The sequence below is a fragment of the Parasteatoda tepidariorum genome, chromosome 6 (assembly GCF_043381705.1).
Source record: "Parasteatoda tepidariorum isolate YZ-2023 chromosome 6, CAS_Ptep_4.0, whole genome shotgun sequence".
Lineage (NCBI taxonomy): Eukaryota > Metazoa > Arthropoda > Arachnida > Araneae > Theridiidae > Parasteatoda > Parasteatoda tepidariorum.
In genome coordinates this window covers 74,077,019-74,098,900 of record NC_092209.1, presented here as the reverse complement: position 1 = coordinate 74,098,900, position 21,882 = coordinate 74,077,019, and the positions used below count along the sequence as shown (strand labels likewise).

The 21,882-nt window shown below is 27.8% G+C and overlaps 1 protein-coding gene across 2 annotated transcripts; it reads left to right on the top strand.

Moving 5' to 3' along the window:
- The first annotated feature begins 306 nt into the window (after positions 1 to 306).
- LOC107451873 (aftiphilin) lies at positions 307 to 21,482 on the top strand. 2 transcript variants are annotated; one of them, XM_016068105.3, is made up of 7 exons: positions 307 to 539; positions 3,422 to 4,711; positions 6,180 to 6,292; positions 10,378 to 10,498; positions 13,343 to 13,462; positions 18,580 to 18,724; positions 20,915 to 21,482. In XM_016068105.3, exons 2-7 carry the CDS (start codon positions 3,446 to 3,448, stop codon positions 21,148 to 21,150), a joined length of 2,001 nt encoding a protein of 666 aa, XP_015923591.2. In that variant the 5' UTR covers positions 307 to 539; positions 3,422 to 3,445; the 3' UTR covers positions 21,151 to 21,482. The 2 variants fall into 2 exon arrangements, with proteins under 2 accessions (XP_015923591.2, XP_015923592.2); XM_016068106.3 differs by having other exon boundaries at positions 330 to 532.
- Positions 21,483 to 21,882: the final 400 nt, after the last annotated feature.

Here is a 21,882-nt window from a genome sequence, read left to right as displayed (position 1 = left end):
AAATGGATTAAAAACCTTGAAGTTAGGAAACTATATGGAACTGAAAATTGCATTGAATATAGTTCTAAAAGAAAGCGTCATGAAAATTTAAAAAAATACTTTTAACAAATAAATACGAAAAATATTAAGAAAGGGAAAAATATCGTAGTACATGAACTGAGAAAAGGAAGAAGGAGGAGGCAAAGACATGGATTTGCTCTCCTTGGTAGATGGCGCATTCGAGTGGTCCGATCATGAATCAGTATCAAGCTACTGTGCTACCGTGGTGTTAACCCCGCCCTTTACTCTTCAAGAACACATTTAATTAAACTGTAACTGTTTTAAATATCATTGCGGACCAGATAACATGACATGTAAAGATCGTACGAAATGAAAATTTATTGATATGTTTACTGTTGTCATATGATATTTTTTTCAAATTTTTAGAGACTGCCAGTTTCGCAAATCTTAATTTCTTTTATGTTTATTAGTGGAAGAGTGTTTGTCGTAGCCGAAGTTTTTGTGTAATATGTTATGCTACAAGATGAGAGAGGTACTAGGTGTGTTTCGGTTTCTGTAATTAAAATTTTGTTGGAAGTTAAGGAAACGTTACATATATTTTTTTTCTTCCTTTTCTAGAGCTAGACAATATTTATTAAAAATTAGTTCTATTGGTGTGACTTTTATTCTTTCCATGCTGAAAATATGTCACAAAATATGGAGCTGGCTATATTTATTAAATAATCAAACTACGTACAGTATGACATGAGCAATACGTTTCTGTTCTTTTATTTCTAAAGAAATATCTATTTATTTTTTGCGTATTTAATTTTTATGGAAATTAAAAATCTGGAGCTTCTAAATATCATTAAAGGTTTTTGTTTGATTTATAATTAAATTAGTTTTATGTCAGGCAAATAGAGTAGCCACTTGTTTTATATTTCGAGTTCACATTATTCTTAGTTCTCGTTTCTTCGATGCCGCTTTTCGCTTCGTTTTTGGAAATCTTCTCAGATATTTTAAAATTATTTATATAATTGTATAATGGCCTTTATAGTTGTGTAATTATTTTTCGAACAAATCATTTCTACAAAGCAGTATTGAATTCTGAGTCATTCTGTGAGTTTATTAACTTTCAACGCTAATTTAATTGATTTATATTCCTTTGAAAGACTTTAACGATTCTAAGTATAATATATTTTTCTTGCATTCGTTATTGTGCATCCATTTAGTTGAAGTGTGAGCTATTATGTTCAAATTAAATTAGAGGGAAAATTTTTGTATAGGTATCTGCACCAAAATTAATTTTAAATTTTAGCAACCTCTAGGCAGTTGGCTTTGAAAAACTAAAAAAAAGAAGATATTTTTGTATCATGATCTGTTGCACCAATTATAATTTGGTGCCAAGTGGATTTTAAGATGGTAATTGTTTTGCCTGTTAAGTTGGTCCTCTTCTGTGATGTTTTTAGTTTCTGGCAGGCTGCTTTCCAGAAGTTGCCAAGACTTGGTGATTATGCTGCCACAGATCACGCTATGGAAATTTTCTCTAAAAAATAACTTCAACTTAAAATGTAACTTGAAAAAATCTGGTAGCAAACCTCATAATTTTATTTTTAAAAATTTTATGCAAGTAAATTTTTTTTTTGATATCTTGTTGGTCAAAATTGGCATGAATATGTAGAGATGCTAAATTTTCTCAAATTACCCAAGATAGAAGAAACAAAGCAACCATCTTTCATCAAACTTTTTTCATCAAACTTTTTTCAGGAAAGCAACCATCTAATAAAAAGACTATTGTTATTCATATAAATTGATCAGTTTTATGGTAGTTTATATTTTTTATTTAGAAAGCCTTGTGTATTGTTGAATTATGATATCACATTATTGAAATAAAGAAAACAAACTAGTTGTACTTATGTAAAAAAAACAAAAACAAAGACATTTATTAAACAAGTGATATGATTTTAATCAGAGCAGTGAGAAATTGGTATATATAGTTTTAAAGTTAAAAAGTGCCCAATATTGCTAAATGACTTTTCACACTGCATGAGTCTTATGCATCTCTAATTGCCATAGAGGAAAAAGCAATCGGAATAGTGAATTTTTTGCAGAAAAATTCATTTCTCCGATTAGGTTCATTTTTTGGTGATCACATGTATTCATAAATCACATACATTGAAAATGATTCTTAAATCTACCTTTTTGGAGCTGTTACATCATAATCATCCTGAATAAGGCTGATTAGGACACACAATGGCAGTTACAAGTATTGTATGATGAAAAAAGTATGACCAGATACCATTGAGTTAGCTAACTGAAAAGTAGCTAAATTAAAGGTTAGCTAATTGAAAGGTAGCTAAATTGAGTTAGCTAAATTACAGGTATGAAAATTGTTTAAATGTTTTTAAGTTTATGACTGAAATTTTTTATAGAAAAGTATATTATGATAAATTTTAATTGCAGTAAGAATATCTAAAATACATTAAATTGAATTTTGTGAAAATATAATAAAGATAAAGTTTTTTAACATAAATCTAGAATCTAAAAAGTCTATCGTCTAAAGAATCTCTAAAAGTCTAAAGAATCTAAAAAGTGTTTTAAGGCAACAAGATTAGTCTCCTTAGTTTTAAAGAATGCTTTCTGTCAATTATTTAGTAAGTTGACTCTGATTTCGGTAATAGTGCCAATAAACATAACGTTCAATTCATTGATTTTAATGTGGGGTCCTAACATAAATTAATATTACATGCATGCAAATTAATGTTACTTTATTAACTTATTTTTAAATTAACTTCAAAAATTTGATTTACTACTGAATTTTAATTCTGAATTTTAATTCTCAGATTAAAAAAGTGTTTTAATTTACGGGATGCAAATGGAACTTACTATTTATATAATTTAATTTTTGCGTTTTCTAATTGTTAAATTATATTACTCTGTTAACTCTGAGTTCAGCTAGTGATAATTTGAAATATTTTATTGTAATTTTAAGGCATGTTTGCATTGGTAGAAAAAAGTGTAAAATTTAATTTCTTTTCTAGGGAATTTGAAAAAAAAAAAGAACTTTCTTTGAAAAGGCAGATTTCTTCTTTTTCAGTAATAGTAAAAAAATGTCTCTGATGGTGACAAATTTTCTGTGAAAGGCGTTTGCATGTTTGTGTTATTATGCAGGTCTGCTGTTCAGAAGTTGCCAAATCACCTAAATTTATGATTGGTACTGATTTATGATTGGACTAAATTTATGATTGGATTTGTCTGTTCCAATCATCATTGTGTACAAAAACTTTTTGGCACATTCATGATGATAGTTGGCTTGAACTAGTATCAATATGAAAATAATCCCCAAATAGAATTTGTTATAAAAGAAACATTATATAAAAATGCTTACAATTTTATTTAGAAATTATTTTCCTCTTTGTCAATTACGTTTTCTTTCTTATAGATTGACTCTACTCATCTAAATTAAATGGCTTCTAATTTTGTTCCTATGCTTTCATCGAGCCCACCTCCTTTGGATGATTGCCCTGATGACGATGACGACGACTTTGGAAATATTCCTTTTGACTCTTCATTTGACAGCCCTGTTGCCACCAGCAAACACAAATCTTACAAAACTGGAGATAATGGTGTTAACAATCTTAGCCTGAAAAACGATTTCCATTCTATATGTTCTTATAACGATTCAGAGTTTTCGAATCACCTGAATGATCTATCCCATGAGGATGAAATAATAAATGTTCATGTAAATAAACAAAATACCTGTGATGAAAGAGAACCTCCTTTTCCCGATTCCCCAACTGATTCAAATGTAAATAAAACATTTAGTCCTGAATCGGTTAAAAATTCTGTTTCATGTGATGCTTCCTGTGCTTTAAGTTCTGGTGATTCTTATGATGGAGAGGAAACCATTCCAAGCTCAGAGCCCTTACAACTGAAGTTATGTTTAGAAGATGATAATGAGTCATTTGATTCTGTGTCTACCATTCCAGTTGAAACATCAATCAACAGTAAATTATCACACACAGATCAAAGTAATCCTTGTGGTTTATTCAATAATAGTAATTATGCAGACTGTGATGCCAAATCTGATGAGGCTCAAAATAGTGATATTTCATTCGAGTGTTTTAAAGAAAATAATTTTACTTCCGAAAATTTAGAATTTTCTCTAAAAGAGAGTGGTTGTGTTACCGAAAATTTAGAATTTCCTGTAGATTTTGATGCAGCTGAAGATGATGATTTTGATGACTTTCAGCAGGCATTTTCAAACCAAGCTCAAGTAACTGATATTAATAGTGATATTATTTCTAAAGAAAGCTCATCTCAAAGTAAAATTGATGAGGAATTTAGAACAGATTTTAATAACGTTCACAATTCCGGAAATTGTGATTCTGAGTATGATGAAGATTTTGATGATTTTCAAGGCTTCAGCAAAGCACCTAGTGCCTGCATGGAGAATGGTGTTTCTGAAACTGATTCTAAAGTTCTACAAGGTGATGAGGACTTTCAAGATTTCAGGAAGTGTGACCCAGTAGAAGATGAGGCAGATGAATTTGATGAATTTCAAGGATGTGATGCATCTGAAAATTCTAGTACTCAGGATTTTGCCAATTTTGAATCTGTTTCATTTGAAGAAAAGGCACAGTCAGACTCTCCTCAATTTGCTGACTTTGAAAGTGCATCATTTAGTTCTGATGAAATTCGTTCGAATTTAGCTTGTGGATCATCTACTCAGGTCTGTTAAAATGTTCATTTTTATAGTATTATATGCAATGCAAAAATGTTTCCCATAAGTAAAATGCATCTTTATTGACTTAGAGCATTGTAGCTATGTATGTTAAGATCTTTTTTACTGCTTAATTTTTATTTTCCCAGTAATCTGGCTATAAGACCTCCTGGTTCTCAATATTTGTGCAAGCTTTTATTGATAAATGTTATCTTTATTTAAACTAAGTGACTCTTTGTCTTTTTATACCTATGTTTTCTATGCTTAAAGTGCAGAGATAAAATTTATACTACAAATAGTTTTTAGCACATTAAACAGTGAAATTTTTGGTTTTAATGCTTTTAATGTATTTACTTAGTGGTGTCATTAAGAATCTTGGTCAAAAATGTAGTATAGGCAATTCACATCAAGAGCTGTTGTGATTCTTTTAATAAAAAAAATAATATTGTTTTAATAAATAATTGTTTTAATAAAAAAATATGACACAAACCAAAATATTTATAATTTTGCTATCATTCTGATAATTTGAAATTCAAAAGGGAATAATTTGAATTGAATGTAAATTAACTGCGTTTATGACCTTTGTATGTTTTTTCTGATAATTTTAATATTTTATAATTATAATTATAATGCATATGATGTAATTTTCTAAGCATTTATAATTATACTCAATACATTTTCGTATCACTTTATGAAGGACAACTCAGATTTTATNTATAGGCAATTCACATCAAGAGCTGCTAAAAAGCATAATTATTTTAATAAAAAAATATGACACAAACATATAATTTTATAATTATATATAATTATAAATAACTATATTATAATTATAATTTTGCTATCATTCTGATAATTTAAAATTCAAAAGGGAATAATTTGAAATGAATGTAAATTAACTGCGTTTATGACCTTTGTATGTTTTTTCTGATAATTTTAATATTTTATAATTATAATTATAATGCATATGATGTAATTTTCTAAGCATTTATAATTATACTCAATACATTTTCGTATCACTTTATGAAGGACAACTCAGATTTTATAGTTATGTTGTAGTTTAAATACAGACACAAGTATGTAATTTCAATAATTTCTTTAACTATCATTTTGGCAGAATTTATGGTCAATTAATCATTAATTAATATTTATTGTAAAATTGAAATTCCAAACTAATCGTTGCCTAATAAAAAATATAAGTGAAGACGGTTTAAAGAAATAAAATGTTAAATACATAATTTTTAATTAATTTCATTTAATTAAGTATTAATTTAACAATTGCGTTTGATTAATAAATTTTTAAATAATTTCTTATTAATTAAAGGAAATAATTTTTAAATTCATTAATCATGCACAATTTTTCTTCAGCCAGTGAGTGAGTCAAAGAGTCTATTGAGCATTCATTGCTGCCAGTTATACATATACTTTTAATATAGTAAATATAATATTTGATAATTTTTATGTGAAATTTTTTTTTCAGGATAAAAGTTTAGATAAAATAGCTACTGTTTTAAATGCTATTTTTCCACCAGTGAGTGAATCTAGTGATGATTGTGATCCGCCTACAGAAATTTTAGAACACAGTAATAAAAGGTATGATTTTTTTTGGAAATTTGTAACTTCAGTTTTAATTACTCATTGACGTTTCTTAATTTTAGTATAATTGTATGTAGAGTAGAGCGCCAATTATCTAAACACCCATTTACTGGATTGTTCAAGCATAATACGTTTTCCCTACTTTCTTCCAAAAAAAGAAAAGAAATCACGCAAAATGCTTTTTTATTTTTAGAATATCTAAAAGGGGTCGAAAAATGACTTCTTTTGGCCATTGCCGACCGAGTAAAGAACCTCATATTCTTCCTTCCCAGTTTCAGTTGTAAAGTTTCAAATAAAGTTACAGAATTTCTAATAAAATTTTAAAAAAATTAAAATTTTTAAGCATGCTGTTTGTAATATGCTATAATAGGCACAACTACAATTACCAATCAAAGGCATAGAAAAAAGTGTAAACATAAGTTGTTTAAAAACATTCTCATAGCCATTTTCTAAAGTTTCTCCAAATTTTTCGTTATCTGCTTTGGCTTTGGTTCCATTTGGTCCGGATAATCGGTCTTCTATCAGATATAGCAGTGTTGATTGTATTCCGGGTGTACCCCTGAGTTCCAAGGAATTTTGAGAAACAATTTTTCAGTGCTTTACTATATACATGCTATGCAACTTTCAAAATGTCAGTTCAGATATTTGGCTGAATTGTTAAAAATATTTTATTTTTAATACAGTCGGATCCCGTTTTAGCGAATTCCATGGGACCGAAGCTATTTCTATGCAATAATGAAAATTCGTTATACCGATATTACGAATTTTCAACATAAACAAATATTATTTCGTAACATTGGGATTACTATTCGTATGAAAAATCAATTTACAGTTTTGATATTATATTTTTAATCTAGATTTGGGAAAATATCAATGTAATATTAAAAGAGCGCACAAAACTAATGTAAACAATGAATTTATTAACACTTACTAATTAGGCAGATACATAATCAGTAATTTTTTTCTGAACAAATGATTTAGAACCAGTAGAAATTAAAAAAATTTCCAAATTATGCACATGTTCAAACAAAGTATCTGAAAAGTTTTTTTGTGCCGATAAATATCTCTTTACAGCTTCCAAATTGGCCAAGGNCCAACCAACACTTGCTTGAAAATTTTCGTTTCCAAAAGTTCTTGCAAATTCTAAAGCCTTTTCACGAATGAGGGGCCCGGAAATTGGAATGTTTCGGGAGCGAATATCCTGGAACCATGTAAAAACAGCTGCATCTACATCTTGAAAATTTGAAAGTCGTATCTTTTTTCTATGTGATCCGATCAATGCTGATTGCACTTGCTGTTCCAACTTCGTTCGATTTTTTAAAAAAGTAGATAGAGTAGATGGGGATAGTCCATACTTTGTCGCAACGTCAGCTTTTTTTATCCCATGATCAACTTCTGAAATAATTTCCAGTTTTTCCTTAATGGAAAATTGTTTACGCTTTTGACCACTCATTATGCTTAAGAAGGAAAACAAAATGCTTGCTAACGTTGAAAGCAGACAAACTGATTTAACTGACCTTCTCCTATTGAAGTTGCACACCACTCTGGTAATTTTCTGAAACTTGTTTACACCCCTTTTACACCTTGAGTTCTTAGAACAGCTCTCCCCCCCATTTAGATTGTTGTAATTCAAGGAAGGAATTGTTCTGCTAAGGGTGGTCACTTCTAATCTATCATTCTTGACAAGCCCTTTCAATTGAATAGAATTCCCTCTTTTAAAAGCATGTGTATTTTGACTTCTTAAAACATGAATGAATCAATGCAACGGTCAACTCAGGGTGGTCTCTTTCCAGTGATTCTTTTTTTGACAGGTTTTTCACATTTGAAACTTATTAGTATTTTAAGGGTGATAAAACATTTCATTTCTGAGAACATTTTTGAAGAAATGTGTCTTGTTCATCAAAGAAAATAAGACCTGGTGTTCATTTTCGCCTTCGCTAAATCGGATAATTGATTTCGTAATATCGGTATTTTTATACATTGTTCACATGGAAATACATTTGGGGATTCGGAAAACATTTGTTACTTTGAAATTTTCGCTATTTCGAATTTCGCAAAAACGGGATTCGACTGTATAAATTTTCACTATCACACAATTTTTAATATCTCTCTTCGTGTTTGCATTGTCAAGCTTGAACTGTATATATAACAAGTAATTTTCATTGTCCATTAAATTTTTAGGAATGAAATGTAAAATTAAGAACTTAATATATTAAATTAGATTTTTGTAATTTATTGATTCTGTTGACTTTGCTTTGGTTTTGTAGTTTCTGAATGTCATTATTTTTATCTTACCATTCAATCATACACTTTTTTTATTTAATGATCAAATTTAAATATTCTAATGTGCTACAGTAATAACAAACAATTTCATTGGCATTTTTTATTGTACAAATCATACCAATGATATTAATAAATTATGTTTCCATATTTAAAATTTTTTTAACACCATTATGGTGGCAGAAACTACATATTTCTCAGATTTGATTAGAAACAGGATTCTTAATAAATGTTATTAAATTATCTACTAGTATATATTTTCAATATCACAGTTTTGAATTCTAAACATGCTATAGTCCAGGGATTGCGAACCAATGAACCGTGCTCTAAATGGCACGCGACACAATATTTTGAGCACGCCACCCATCAAAAAGTTCACTATGAAGCATATTAACAATTAAATTAAAATTCACAATAAATAAGCAATTTTTAACCAAATAATTAACAATTAATGCTAAAAAACAATTAATAAGCATAAAAAACAAGCTAACAATAAATAACTAGCAAAAAATTAACAGTAATGCTTGAACTAACATCTTACAACCTAGTATAAGTTATTTGTCATCTAATCTGCAACAACAGAACTCACATTGATGTTACTTAAAGTTGAATTATGCATATAACTGAGACATTGCAAAATGTATTATTTTTCATAGTAAGTGAAGAGTTTTGTGTTGATATTATTTAGCATTAATATTTTCCCAATAATCACAAAGTCAAAATTATTTGACGGCACGTCTATGGCCCCATTAAACAATTTTTTTAGAAAAAATGGCACACTGGTGCATCAAGGTTCAACACACCTGCTATAGTCCATCAGACACATCCATGGTTAACATCCATTTAAAAGCTAATAAAACATTTGATTCTAAAAATTATGAGTGTTTTTACTCTCTCTTTTACTCTTGAGGTTTTGTAAGAAATTCATCTCATCTGAAAGTGCACATCTGAACACATGACCTTTGAGTGTGACTCTAAAATAGCCTTTTATCCACATCTTAAAAGCAACTGAATCAGTGGTTATAGGGGAAAAAAATACTATAAAAATTAAAGTTTGTCCTTTCATTTCAGTTTAAATGATACATTTGTACATTTGTTTGTTGAAAAATACAATTTGTTTAGATATCTTTGTGAAATATACCTTTTTTAATACATGGTTGGCTATAATTATAGATATTAACTTATACTGGAAAAGTAAAATGACATACTCAAATGGTGTTTTATTTGCTGTTTAATATTTATGAAATACCTCATTTGAATTGTAATTTGTTGCTTTTTTTGGAGTCAAATTTTGTTCTACGGTAGAAGTTCGATATAACACATGTCTATAAATCACAATTCTCTTTAAATTACATCAACTTTGAGGGCGTAAACAGTGAAAATTTGAAGTTTCAAATGTCTAATTAAGCAAGAACTACTACTTTTTACATTATTTGCTTAATTATTTGTTAAGAGGTAACAATTTCAAAGGACAAATCAAAAGAATATTGATAAATTTGTTTGCCTTTAGTTCTGATGCTGTAGAAAATGTGATTGCTATTGAATTTTTTCTGTAAATAATATTGAAGTGCATATATTTTTGTTTTTAAGTATTAGTATCTAAAAATTATCTTAAAGCATATTATGATTGATTTGTCCCATACTAATATTGTTTCCATGCTTAGAAATTCTATAAAATGCGAAGCCTCATATTTTACGATCTGTATTATAAAGATCTACTGTGTATAGTAATAATATTGAAACTTACTGTCAAAAAAATCTTAGCCGATATAATTCAATTCGTAAAAATTTGAATATTTCAGCCATAGGCTATGGGAGAAACTGCATGAAGTTGAGCAAGCCCCAAGCCTTCGTTTTCAGTGGGGTGTGTCACACTCTTTTCAGCAACTTTTGCGATCTATAAATGTTGATTATCACAGTATTGTAAGTATATTTTTCTCATATTTTGTTTTTTTATGAATGTTCCGATGCACGTATAGAATAAAAAAGAAAATTCTGAAAATAAATTTGGAATTGGAAGTTATTGTTTATAAATTAAATTATTTTACAGCATTTTATTGATGCTTGTAATATTATTTAATTTTCTTGCTATTTTGTTTTTTGGTTCAATGAAGATAACTTAAATGTTTTTTTTTTTTCAAAGTAACTTAGTTTTTTTTTTTTTTTAATTTATTTGTTTAAGAAATGGCTAAAAAGAACTTAAAATTCGTGTGTAAGTGCCCCTTTTTTAGCAAAGATTTTTCGGAAAATTACTTTTTTTTAATTTTATCTTATATTTAATGTTTTTGCATGCATTTATTGTCAATATTAAATATTTTATATTAGTTGAATATGTGGTTTTTTTTTTAAAATTTGTACACACATTTTTTAATTCACTCATATGGAATTAAATAGTTAAAAAAAATCTGAATGTTATGGCTAATTAAATTCTGAATCAATTAAGTTCTTTTTGTAAAAAAAAAAAATATGTAACTTTTAAATCACTCACTGAAAGTTTTAATTATTGCCATATAAAAAAAAGAATTGTGTATTTTTGAAGATAAGTCTTTACTTTTAAGTTAATAGTCAAGTTAGTTAAAAATGGAGAAAGTATTATTTTTCATACATGTTTGATAATGATACAATGACGAATAAAAGTTTTTAAATGATTAAAAACTAAGTTTATGTTGAGTTATATTGTAATGCTTAGCTGTTTATGGTTCTTTCACCAAAAACTGGATGACAACAATTAAAAACATGTTTATTCAGAAATATGCTTTTATTATCTAATATTTTTTCTTTGTATACATTTATTTTTTATTCAAACTTTACAAAAAAAATACAAATTGTTGTCAGAATTTTGAAGTTGAATTTTTTCTTTTAACACAACTAGTTTTTTGTTATTATATTTTACATATGTTGATACAGATGTTACCATCAGGCCACTGTGTTAGTTGTGTGCAGTATTATCCTATATGCCAGGAAATGTCAGGTTACACATTTTGAGTTGAAAGATTTTGTTCGCAAGGAATTTTACTTTATCTGCAAAACACCTGTATCTCAAGATCAATAAATTGAGCACCTGTGTAATAGATTGAATTGAATACCTTACATTTATAAAATGAAATGAAGTTTCTTTTCTTGCATTGGTTCTCTTATGATATTCAGGGTTTTAACTGAGGGCTGTAATCAAATTTAAAGCTTTAGGAAAATGCTAAAATGTTTCTTGAATACTATTCTTACATACCATTTTAAATGTTTTTTCTTTTCTTTTGTAAACAGATTTTAAAATTCAATTATGACATAATTAAATAAAATATAATACGATACACAACAGTTTGTAAAACTTTTTGAAATATTAAATAATTAAATAATCAATTAATTAAATAATTAATTACATAATACATGCATATAATTGGGAGAAAACAAGTTTAACTCAAAGCCCTACGAACACACTGTCACAAGTTAATTAGGGAGACAGGGCACTTACTGTGTTAATACTGAAAGAAATATTTTGAAAATTTAAAGTAATTTGAAACTTCTTTGCTGTAATTTATATTAGTTTTTTATGGTTGTAGCTCCTATATATATAACTGCTTTATATCAAGCTTATATAGTACTTTATTTGAACTATATTTCAATCCACCTCGTGCACCATCACTTTTCCAACTGATTTATATTTACACATTTTACATAACATTTTTTGCAATGTCTGAAAAATCTATTCTAACCAAAACCATGATATGATGCTTATTGAAATATTTGTTCTCTAAGTTCAATTCAGTTCTTGAAAAAAAAAACAAAAAAAAAACATGTGTTTTAGGGCTATTTCCCTTAAATATTATAAAATATATTCTCTTATATATTATTGAAATGATCATTCATTGTTCAGATGGATTAACGTTGTTGTTTTGAGTGTGTTAATCTCAATTATTTGAAAAAATTATTAAAAATACAGAAAACTACAGCTGAACCAAGTGCTGTTATACTTAATTTTGAGATTTTTCTTAGAGTACAGTTATTTAATTTGTGCAATGAACAGCTGATATAAAGCTAATATAATCAGACAAATTATTATTATAATCTATTTAGTTCTTGAAATATGAAAAGATTAATATTTCATGCATTTCCTTGACATCTTTTTGAATGACTTAATGGCAAATAACAAAGTAAATAATGATTAATATTGCCCGTATTGCCTTGGCGTTCTTTATAATGTCTAAAGAAAAATCTTAGAGCATTTTATGCAACTACTAGACAATTTATATATAATTTTAATATTTCTTACATTTCCCAAAGAGCATTTGTCATTCTATTGAATGTTTAGTCTTTTTATACAATGACTAAACAGGGTACATTATAATTGTCATATTTTTTCATCTGTTAAGAATCATCAGACATTCAATAACTAGAAATTCTACAGAATATTGGCATTAAATGAATTTATGGTTACTTTAATGATATTTATTTGAAATATGTCTAATACTTATGTAATTGCGTGAAAAAAACTATTTGCTCTATTTGTTATTTTATTACCAAAATTTATAAAAAAAATAAAATGAATAAAGAATGCATGTGTTATAGATAAATTATACTATAAATGGATTGTAATAAATTCTTTTACTATTTAATGTTTTGTTTTCATCTGTTTCTATAACCTGACTTTTTTATTTGAGAAAGGTAAGACATTTTTTAAATTTTTTTCTTCTTCTAAAGAAATATTGTAGTTTTGTTCATATGTAGCATTATAGTTATTGAAAAAGTAACTCAGCCTTTTATTATTGTTAGCTGCGCACTTCGTCCGTCCCAATATTCGCTTCAAGTCTAAGTCTTCTAGAACCAGTAAAGGGTCAAGCAAAAATAGTTAATGCAGAATCAGAAGATAGAAGGAAAATCCAGAATTTAAACGTAAGTTTATTTGTAATTACTTTTTTGTGTATCTTTATGTTTGACTCAGTTTTAAAATATCTATTAATGAGTCAATGTCATTTAAGTTATTATTTTTTCAAAAAGTTTTTTAATAATTTAATTCCTGGTAAATAGCATTTTTATTTAACGTTAGTCTTTCAAGACCAAATTTTAGTGTTTGAAAGTTTTTCAAAATGTATTCTAAAAGTTTTTTTGAATGTGTTATTTAATAATTAGAATTTTGTAATAATACTGAATAATTATAAATTTTTTTTAAAGAGAAAAATTCAAACAGATGAATTATAATTGCTTTTTAGTTTTAAATTGTAACAATTCTGAGAATTGTGTATTTTAGGAGCATCATCGTAAGAGTAATTTATTTTTATAGTGGATTTTTGAATAAAGATCTCTTATAATCTTATGTGTAATTAAACTTTACCTTGTATGAAAATCAATTTGTTGTTGACCAAGCTTATACATATTTTTCCCTTGAAGTGTTTAGATCAAATTACTTATTTTAATTTTAAAAAAAACATAAGCAGTGTTAAAGGAGATTATATGTACAATATTTTTTTAAATAAATTTTAAACGTAACTCTTAACAGTAAGAAAATTGCTCTTGCAAAGAAAATTGCTAAGAGAGTTGCTCTTGCATTAAATTATAAAACTAACTTCTTTTAAAATTTTTATAATATAATTTTTGGGTTTATATTGACTTTTAGAACTCGATATTTTTGTAATGACAGAGATGTTTAAAAATTTTGAAGTAAAAGGTATGTACAGTTGGATCTGCATTTAAAATTGTTAATTTATATCGATGAAGAGGATGGTTTATTGATTATCACTACTTTGTTTGATTACTTCTCTGAGTTTTAAATTTTTAAGCTTATATAGTTTGAAAAAATAATTTAAATGAAGAGCTAAATGGATGAAGGTTCTCTAAGTGACTATTAAGTGAATTTAAATAAATTAGTTTTTATCTATTGTTCTTCGTTGCATGATGAACAATCTTCATGCTGTGAGATAATATTTTTCTCTTTTGAAATGATCTAATAGGCATTATCTCGGAATCCCTAACGCTCATTTGAACTCATCCTGTCTTAGCATTCAAACTATTGGTCTTTTTAACCTATAAATGGAGGTTTTCTAAGGTTGTGGAGATCAGTTAGTTGCAAAATGCACTTGGAAGCTTCTTTCATTCTTGAAACATTTTTGCGATTTTCACTCAGTTCCTTTATCTTTTAAAGTTGCAAAATATTTGCTTACGTAAATGAGATTGAAAAATCAAATATTTCCATGACAATTTTGGGAAAATTTCTTCAAAAGTATCACTTAGAACTTTTTACCTTTAAGCTCTTCAAATATGCATACATTATAACTTATTTTAGTTTCTGCAATTTTAATGAATTTTCTAGTTTGTATAGGTATTTAATTTTTTCTCCAGTCATTAATTATGATTCATGAAGTGCACATTATCTCTTACCTGTGAATTTAATATAGAACCCTCCTTCACTCTCCACTGGCACATATTGTTTAAAACTTTCTCTTCATTTACCATATTGTTAGTGTTTTATTCCTCAAACTGCTTGATGCATGGCAATTGTGTTTGCATTTTCAAAATCTTTCATTCTTTTGAATAGGGGCTCTATTTAATTTGTTAGGTTCTCTGTTCTGTCTTTGCTTATTCCATGTTTAGTGCAACGTTGCATTTTAGCATTATATCAGCTTTTTCCTTTGTTCTTCTAATAATGGTCCAGTTGAGAAGTTTTTATTTTCCTTAACATAATTTTGAACCTTACCCATCTTTTATGTAATTGAAGATTATTTTTTCCTTTCTAGAGTTTTACTGCATCTCTCAAATCAAAAAAGTAAGAACTAAGCTGTCTTTGCTTTTTCTTTGTAAATTAATTAAAGGAGTAAAACAGTCTTAATTATTTTGAATTGTTAGTTGCTGTACTTGAAGCTCAATTGTTAGTTGCTATTGCTCATTTTATTGCCCAGGGATATTACAGTTTAGTTAACTTTTAGGAAAAATTAAATAATAAATTTTTGTTTTATATAATTTTTCCATATAATTTTTGATAAACTTAAATTTGCTCTTACTATTTATTATGAATTCTGGCATAGATTTACAAATGTATGCCTAAAAAGTCACGGAACATGTTCATGTTGTAAACTAAAAAAAAAAAAAATTATTTTTTACATTTTATTCGGTTTTCTAAGATTTAATGAAGACCTGTTTATTTGTTTTCTTTTTCTTCTAAGATTTCTCTAAATTTTTGAAACATGTCAATTTTTAACAAAGCTGTTTTGCATAAAATTTCTTTATGAAATTCTGTTCTGCATTCTTACAGGACTTTCTATGATTTATACAACTTAAAGTGTATGTTTTTAAACGCACTTTCAAGTAATTTTTTCATTTACATTGCTCAAGAATAATGAGAGTTAATTTGTAACAGAGTTTGTTCTTATTCTGTGTTTTGCATTTGAAAATTTTAATTGTCTTTTTTTACTTGCTTTTTTAAGATTTTCTTTTTACATTTACTTTTCCAGAATATTTTCTGAGTAAATATTTTCATATAAGGTCAAATTCTATAAACAAAGTAAATTAAATGTAACTAATTTTGTATTTTTTAATTTTTTAATTAAGTTTTTTCTTCCAACAAGTTCAGTTTTTTTATTTGTTTTGGAAATTTTTATGTTTATTTACCTTTTAAGGGTGGATTTTTAAAATTTATAATTTTCTAACTGCATTTTTAAAGTAAAAGTGTTAATTTTCTTTAAATTTTCTATGAGGAAAGGGGCTATTTATAATAGATATTATTCCTTAGCTGTAGATTGCCGTGTTTTCTTCATGTCCATATTTTTGATAAAGCATTAAGTTTTTCTTTTTACATTTATTTCCTCCATGGAGGCAAGTTAAATTTGTTTACATTGAAATCAATCTTATAAATTTTTGGTTTCGTTGTAAGATTAGTTTATTTTTCTTAATCAACATTTGTATCAAACAGAAACATTTCTAAAGTAAATGCTTAACCATTCTAATTTCAAGAAGGAGATGTAATTGTCTGTTTCTGAGATAAGGTTTTTTTAACTGTAATTTACTTGGATAGTTTTATCTGATTTCCTTGCTTGCTTATTCTAAGATTTGTTTCTTTTTCTTCTTATCAATATTTACTGAGATCTTAAATATTTGTTACAAAGTTCATATTTTTTAGCTGTAATTTATATTTGGAAACTTTATCCATGTTTTTCATTTGCCCATTTTAAGATTCGTTTATTTCGTTGACGCTTTTTACTGAGGCCTTTTTAAAATATTTTTTTTTTTTTCAAGATAGAATTGTTACAGAGTTTGTGTTCCTTAATTTTCTTTTTAAATTTTATCCTGCTTTCTTATTTACTTACTTTAATATTTTAATTTTCTTAAAATGGATATTTTCATTTTAAAAGATTTCATCACATTTAAGCTTTTATGAAGGAGATGAATATATTTTCATTTGTACTTATTTCTTTGTTTTTCACATTGAATATTCAATTTTTATCTGGATTATCCGGTCAATGGGTTTTTGATTATAGAAGTTGTATTCTATTTGCTATTTTACCCTAAATGTTTTAAAGTTATTGAGTGTGACTTCTATTTCTTTAGTTTTGATTGCAAAAATGTAGTTTTAGTTTGAATGTAGTTTTAATTGTTAGGAACATGCTAAAGTATATTTTATTCACTGAATAATAAATTTTTTGCACAGTCTACTTGATTCTCAACCTTCACCCCATGGAGTTTCTTCTTAGACCTAATTAATTTCATTATTCCAATGTTACATTGTTTTGTTTATTTCTTTTTTTAAGGTTAATCAAAATTTAATGTGTAATCAGATATTTTTTAATTGTCAAAGGCAAATATTATGAAACAGAATGATTGCCGGTTTTAAATTGCATAAAAAGGAGGGTTTAATTAAAAATGTTTGAAATTTTATTTAATGTGTAGCAAGCTGAGTAGTAGTAGAAATTTTTTTTCTTTTTCTATAGCTTGAGATAGATTCTTTGTGGGGGAAGCAGAGTTTGCGCATTGAAAGGAAAATATTAGTTCGAAGTCGATGGCATTTGAAAATGACTAAAGTTCCATTTCTTTCTGGCATTGTTTAAAATGATTTATTGATTTTAATTTTCCTTTTTAGATTTAAGATATACATTAAAAAATTAATTCTGGAACTATAATAAATTTTTTATAATTTACACTTGTAACACTTATTAAATTGATTTTGACTAACCCATAAGCAGTAATTTCAGTCCATGTACAAATTATCCATACAAAATATTTAAATGACACCAAGGTGCTTAGCATTTTTGAAAAGTGCTTAAAGGTGCTTTTTTATAGGGTGTTTTTAAAAAGTGCTTAATTTTCCCTTTTCGAAAGAAAGATTTTTTCTTTACCATGTCGATTTTCGCCACGCATTCTGCAAAAGCGCGGTTTCCACATTGTTCTATTCAATGTTTTCACAATTCATTCAAACACAATGCATTTTAGCTTACATTCGGTCTGTAGCTTATGAAAACTCAAGTAATTTTACATGTTAATGAAATACTTGCAGGTCCGCATGTGAGTATACTGAACTGGGTTCGGTAAGATTCTTGCTCTCACATGTGCAACTCATTTGTAAGATATTCTCAATTTCTGGCTTAATTTTCCACCCTTTGAAATCAAACCGAAAAATCTCTCGTTCTTTTTGTGGTGACTAATATAATTAGGAAAAGAGTTCTTTGTCAGAAACTATATATTTAATTATGATCATGTAAAGTCTTACAAAATTATTTTGTTTTTGTTAATGTATATGGTGCTTTAAAATAATTTTTAGTGCTTAAAAAGTACTTAAAAGGTGCTTATTTTGTGTTGAAAGATTTGGTTATGTAATGTTGCATCTTGGATTTTTAATATTTTGTCAATTTTGAAGTGACTAAATACTGAATTTGAATGAAATGACTAAATACTGAATTTGAATGAAACGACTAAATACTGAATTTGAATGAAATGACTAAATGCTGAATTTTAATAAATACAAGTTATAATTAATACAATACATAATTAATACAATCCCTAATAAATACAGTACATAATTTTAGGACCCAATTCCACCTGTAGAATTTGACTGGACCAGCAGTGGTCTCGTGAATCCTTTAGACTCCGGACAAGCTGCTTCAGTGCTTATGGATCTTTCCTTTCTTGCCACCTCTGATACTGCTACCTCTCCTTCAAATGACAACCATAGTGAGTTTTTTTTCATTTTAATTTTTTTTTAAAATTTCATATTGCTGGTAAAGCATTCGACAAACCCTTTTATATCCGGGTAGACACAGAACAAGGGAAAGTCGTGGAATTTTATCAATGTAAAAGAATCAGGGAATTCAAAATGTAGTAATAAAAGGTTGCCACTCTACAGGGAGAACAGTGAAAACCTGAAAAATACTAAGAATTTAAAAATCATATAAAATAACAGAAAAAATTCAGGGGACTTTGAATTTTTATTTACTAACTGGAAAAAATACAAGAAATTTTTTTTTCTTATTTTGATCTTTTAAAAAATGTTGACCTCACAAATCAAACTATGAGGTATTTAAAGATAGTTCTGCTATGCTATAAAATTTCGTTTACTATTGCATTATTTGTTTTAAGTATTTTGAGCTGTTTCTTATTTCTCTGACCCTTGCAGCAAAATAACTTGATCCCTTATTGGGCCAATATTCACAAATCTTGGCTCAATAAGGGTTTAAAGAGCTATTATTTTCCCGATATTTGCCTGAAATAGAATTGTCCGATTTACCCTATATTTTACAGCCCCTTTATAACCAATATAGGCTCTATATAGAATTAACAGATTCACTCGATATTTTATATTCATTGACCAGCCAATGTAAGCCATATGTTGTCCCCTATAAAATCCGATATTTCCCCTATATACGACCAATATTAAAAAATATAGACATCCCAATATTGGTTTTTTGGTGCATATACATATAGGACACATATTGAGCCAATTTTAAGCCCAATTGATCTCAAGGTAAAATTGTTGCTAGGGGAACTTTCCCACCAATTAAAACTAGTACAGTTATCCTTATATAGCTCATATAAGAATACCGGGAATATTATGTACTAGGAAAACACAGGAATTTTTTTTCCAGATTAGAGGGGCACCATGTAATAGAGCAAAGTATAAGGTGCAGGTTGCAATGAATAAATAGCAAGCCATAAATAGCAAGTCTATTTCATGAAATTTACTCCATGCTCAAAAACATTACTGTCTATTGTTTAGACTTTTGTCCAAATGTATTGCTAGAAATTTAATGTTATATTAGAAAAATAAAACCTTTGCCTGCTGTTTGGGCTGATTCTACACTAACAGCTTAATTTTTTGTCTGCTTAAAAATAATGTTTCTGTAGTGCATTTTGAAGCTCATCAAAAGTGAAGTTAAATGATAAGAGATCTGGATTGTGGGGTGGGTGAGGGACTCAAGACTTTTATTGCTTTGACTGTGTTATGTTGACCAAACTGCAATTTGCAACAAGTTTGATTGCGAGTCCCTTTCAGACACTGAATGAATAGACTGAGAGAGCTGCTTGGTTCCTTTCCTTTAGTATTCTTTTCATAACTGGTATTGCTACCTAAAATCACACACAAAAAGTTTTTGACACACCAACAACTACATTCCTGGCTGTCTCAATTTTTCTGAATAAAATAGTTCTGGTTTGGTATAATGCCTCCCAGCGTCATAATTTGTTGACTTTACGTAGTACATGGCGTTCCCTTGTGGAGACATTATCATAAAACAAATAGTCTTTTTTTGTGAATAGCCACAGAACAAGGTAAAGTCAAAGAATTTCATCAATAAAAAAAAACAACAGGAAAATGTCAGAGAATTGAACTAAAATTCTTGAAAGTTACGGAAAATGAATCAATAGATGTGTAAAAGTAAAGCATTCTCATAGCAGTCCGTTATGGGCCAGGAGATCATGGAGGTTCCAATTTCGTGACCAACAGTATGATTGTGGCAATGGATCAGCACTGTGCACAGGCCACCTTTACTTCACATACAAGCTGGTACCCATTGATCTAAAGCTGGGTGAGCTTTAAGCTGCCTCTGTGGATTGGTCCCTACTTCACAATAACAGTTCAGGACCCTGACCACTTAGCCATTGTGGCTTTAAGTTTTATGTACTTAAAAGTTAATGCTTTATCCCCAGTTAAATTGATTAAAAGAAATTATTTGTCTTCAGCCGTAATGGCATGTACAAGTATCTTGTATTGTATTTTATGTTTTGGAGTAAAGAATAACATAATATTTTATGCCATAGGTTACAAAATCAGAGAAATTTGATAAAGTCAATCTGTAAGAAAAATCAAAGAATTTTTTCTAGTGTTTGTGACCACTATGCACTAATAACATGTTAAATTCTTTATAGGTTTTGAGAATGAGCTTTTGAAACCTAGTCCTCTGCCTGCATGTTCTGAAAGCTTGAATAAAACTCTTATATTAGAAGAACTTCTTTCAAAAAATGTTTGTTCGCTCCCAAATTCAAAAACTGCCCACCGTCCACCAAACATAAGTGAAGAAGCAAACTCTGTGCTGGACCAACTTCCTGATCTTTCATTTATGCGAGCAAAGGTTTTGATGTTTCCTATATCTAGCAAAACTTGATAATGTGTATATACTAACATGTATAAGTGTTGTAAAAATTTGTTTATAATGTATATTGAACATATAATGTAAAGAGATATTATTTAACTTATGTTAGTTGTATATCCTTTTTAGATTTATATTACTAACAAAAACTAACAAAAATCTGACTCATATTAAGCTACTGACATTATGGCCCTGGGAAAAAGGATCTTTTACTCTTCAAAATTGTAAAATTAATATAATACTTAAATAAACATAATATTTTTTTTATTTTTTTTGCGAGAGAGATAGGTTTTAAGTTTTATTATAGATATAAATAGTGATATGACTAGTCTTAACTTACATTTTCACTATTATGCTACCTATATCTACATACCATTTTTATTTAAGTTCAAATTCCGTAACTAATTATGGATATGAATTTACAACTTATTTTATTTAGTTTGATACTTAAATTGATACCTTAGCTGTAAAATAATTAACAAACAGCAAAATAACAGCCAATATAGGTTCTATATCGGCCAATGTAGGTCCTGTATTGGTAAAATTGTTTATATATATATTTTTTTTAAATTTTAAAACTATATAGAATGTCAGCACACATAAAAAGCACTTAAATTTTAGTTTAAAATGATAATTATTTATTCAATAATTGAAAAACAAAGTGTTTTCAAGATGTTCAAATTAAAGTGTCTGTTTAAAATTTGATTTAATAGCCAAACTATGTAAATTATGTTTAGTCACTCTCCA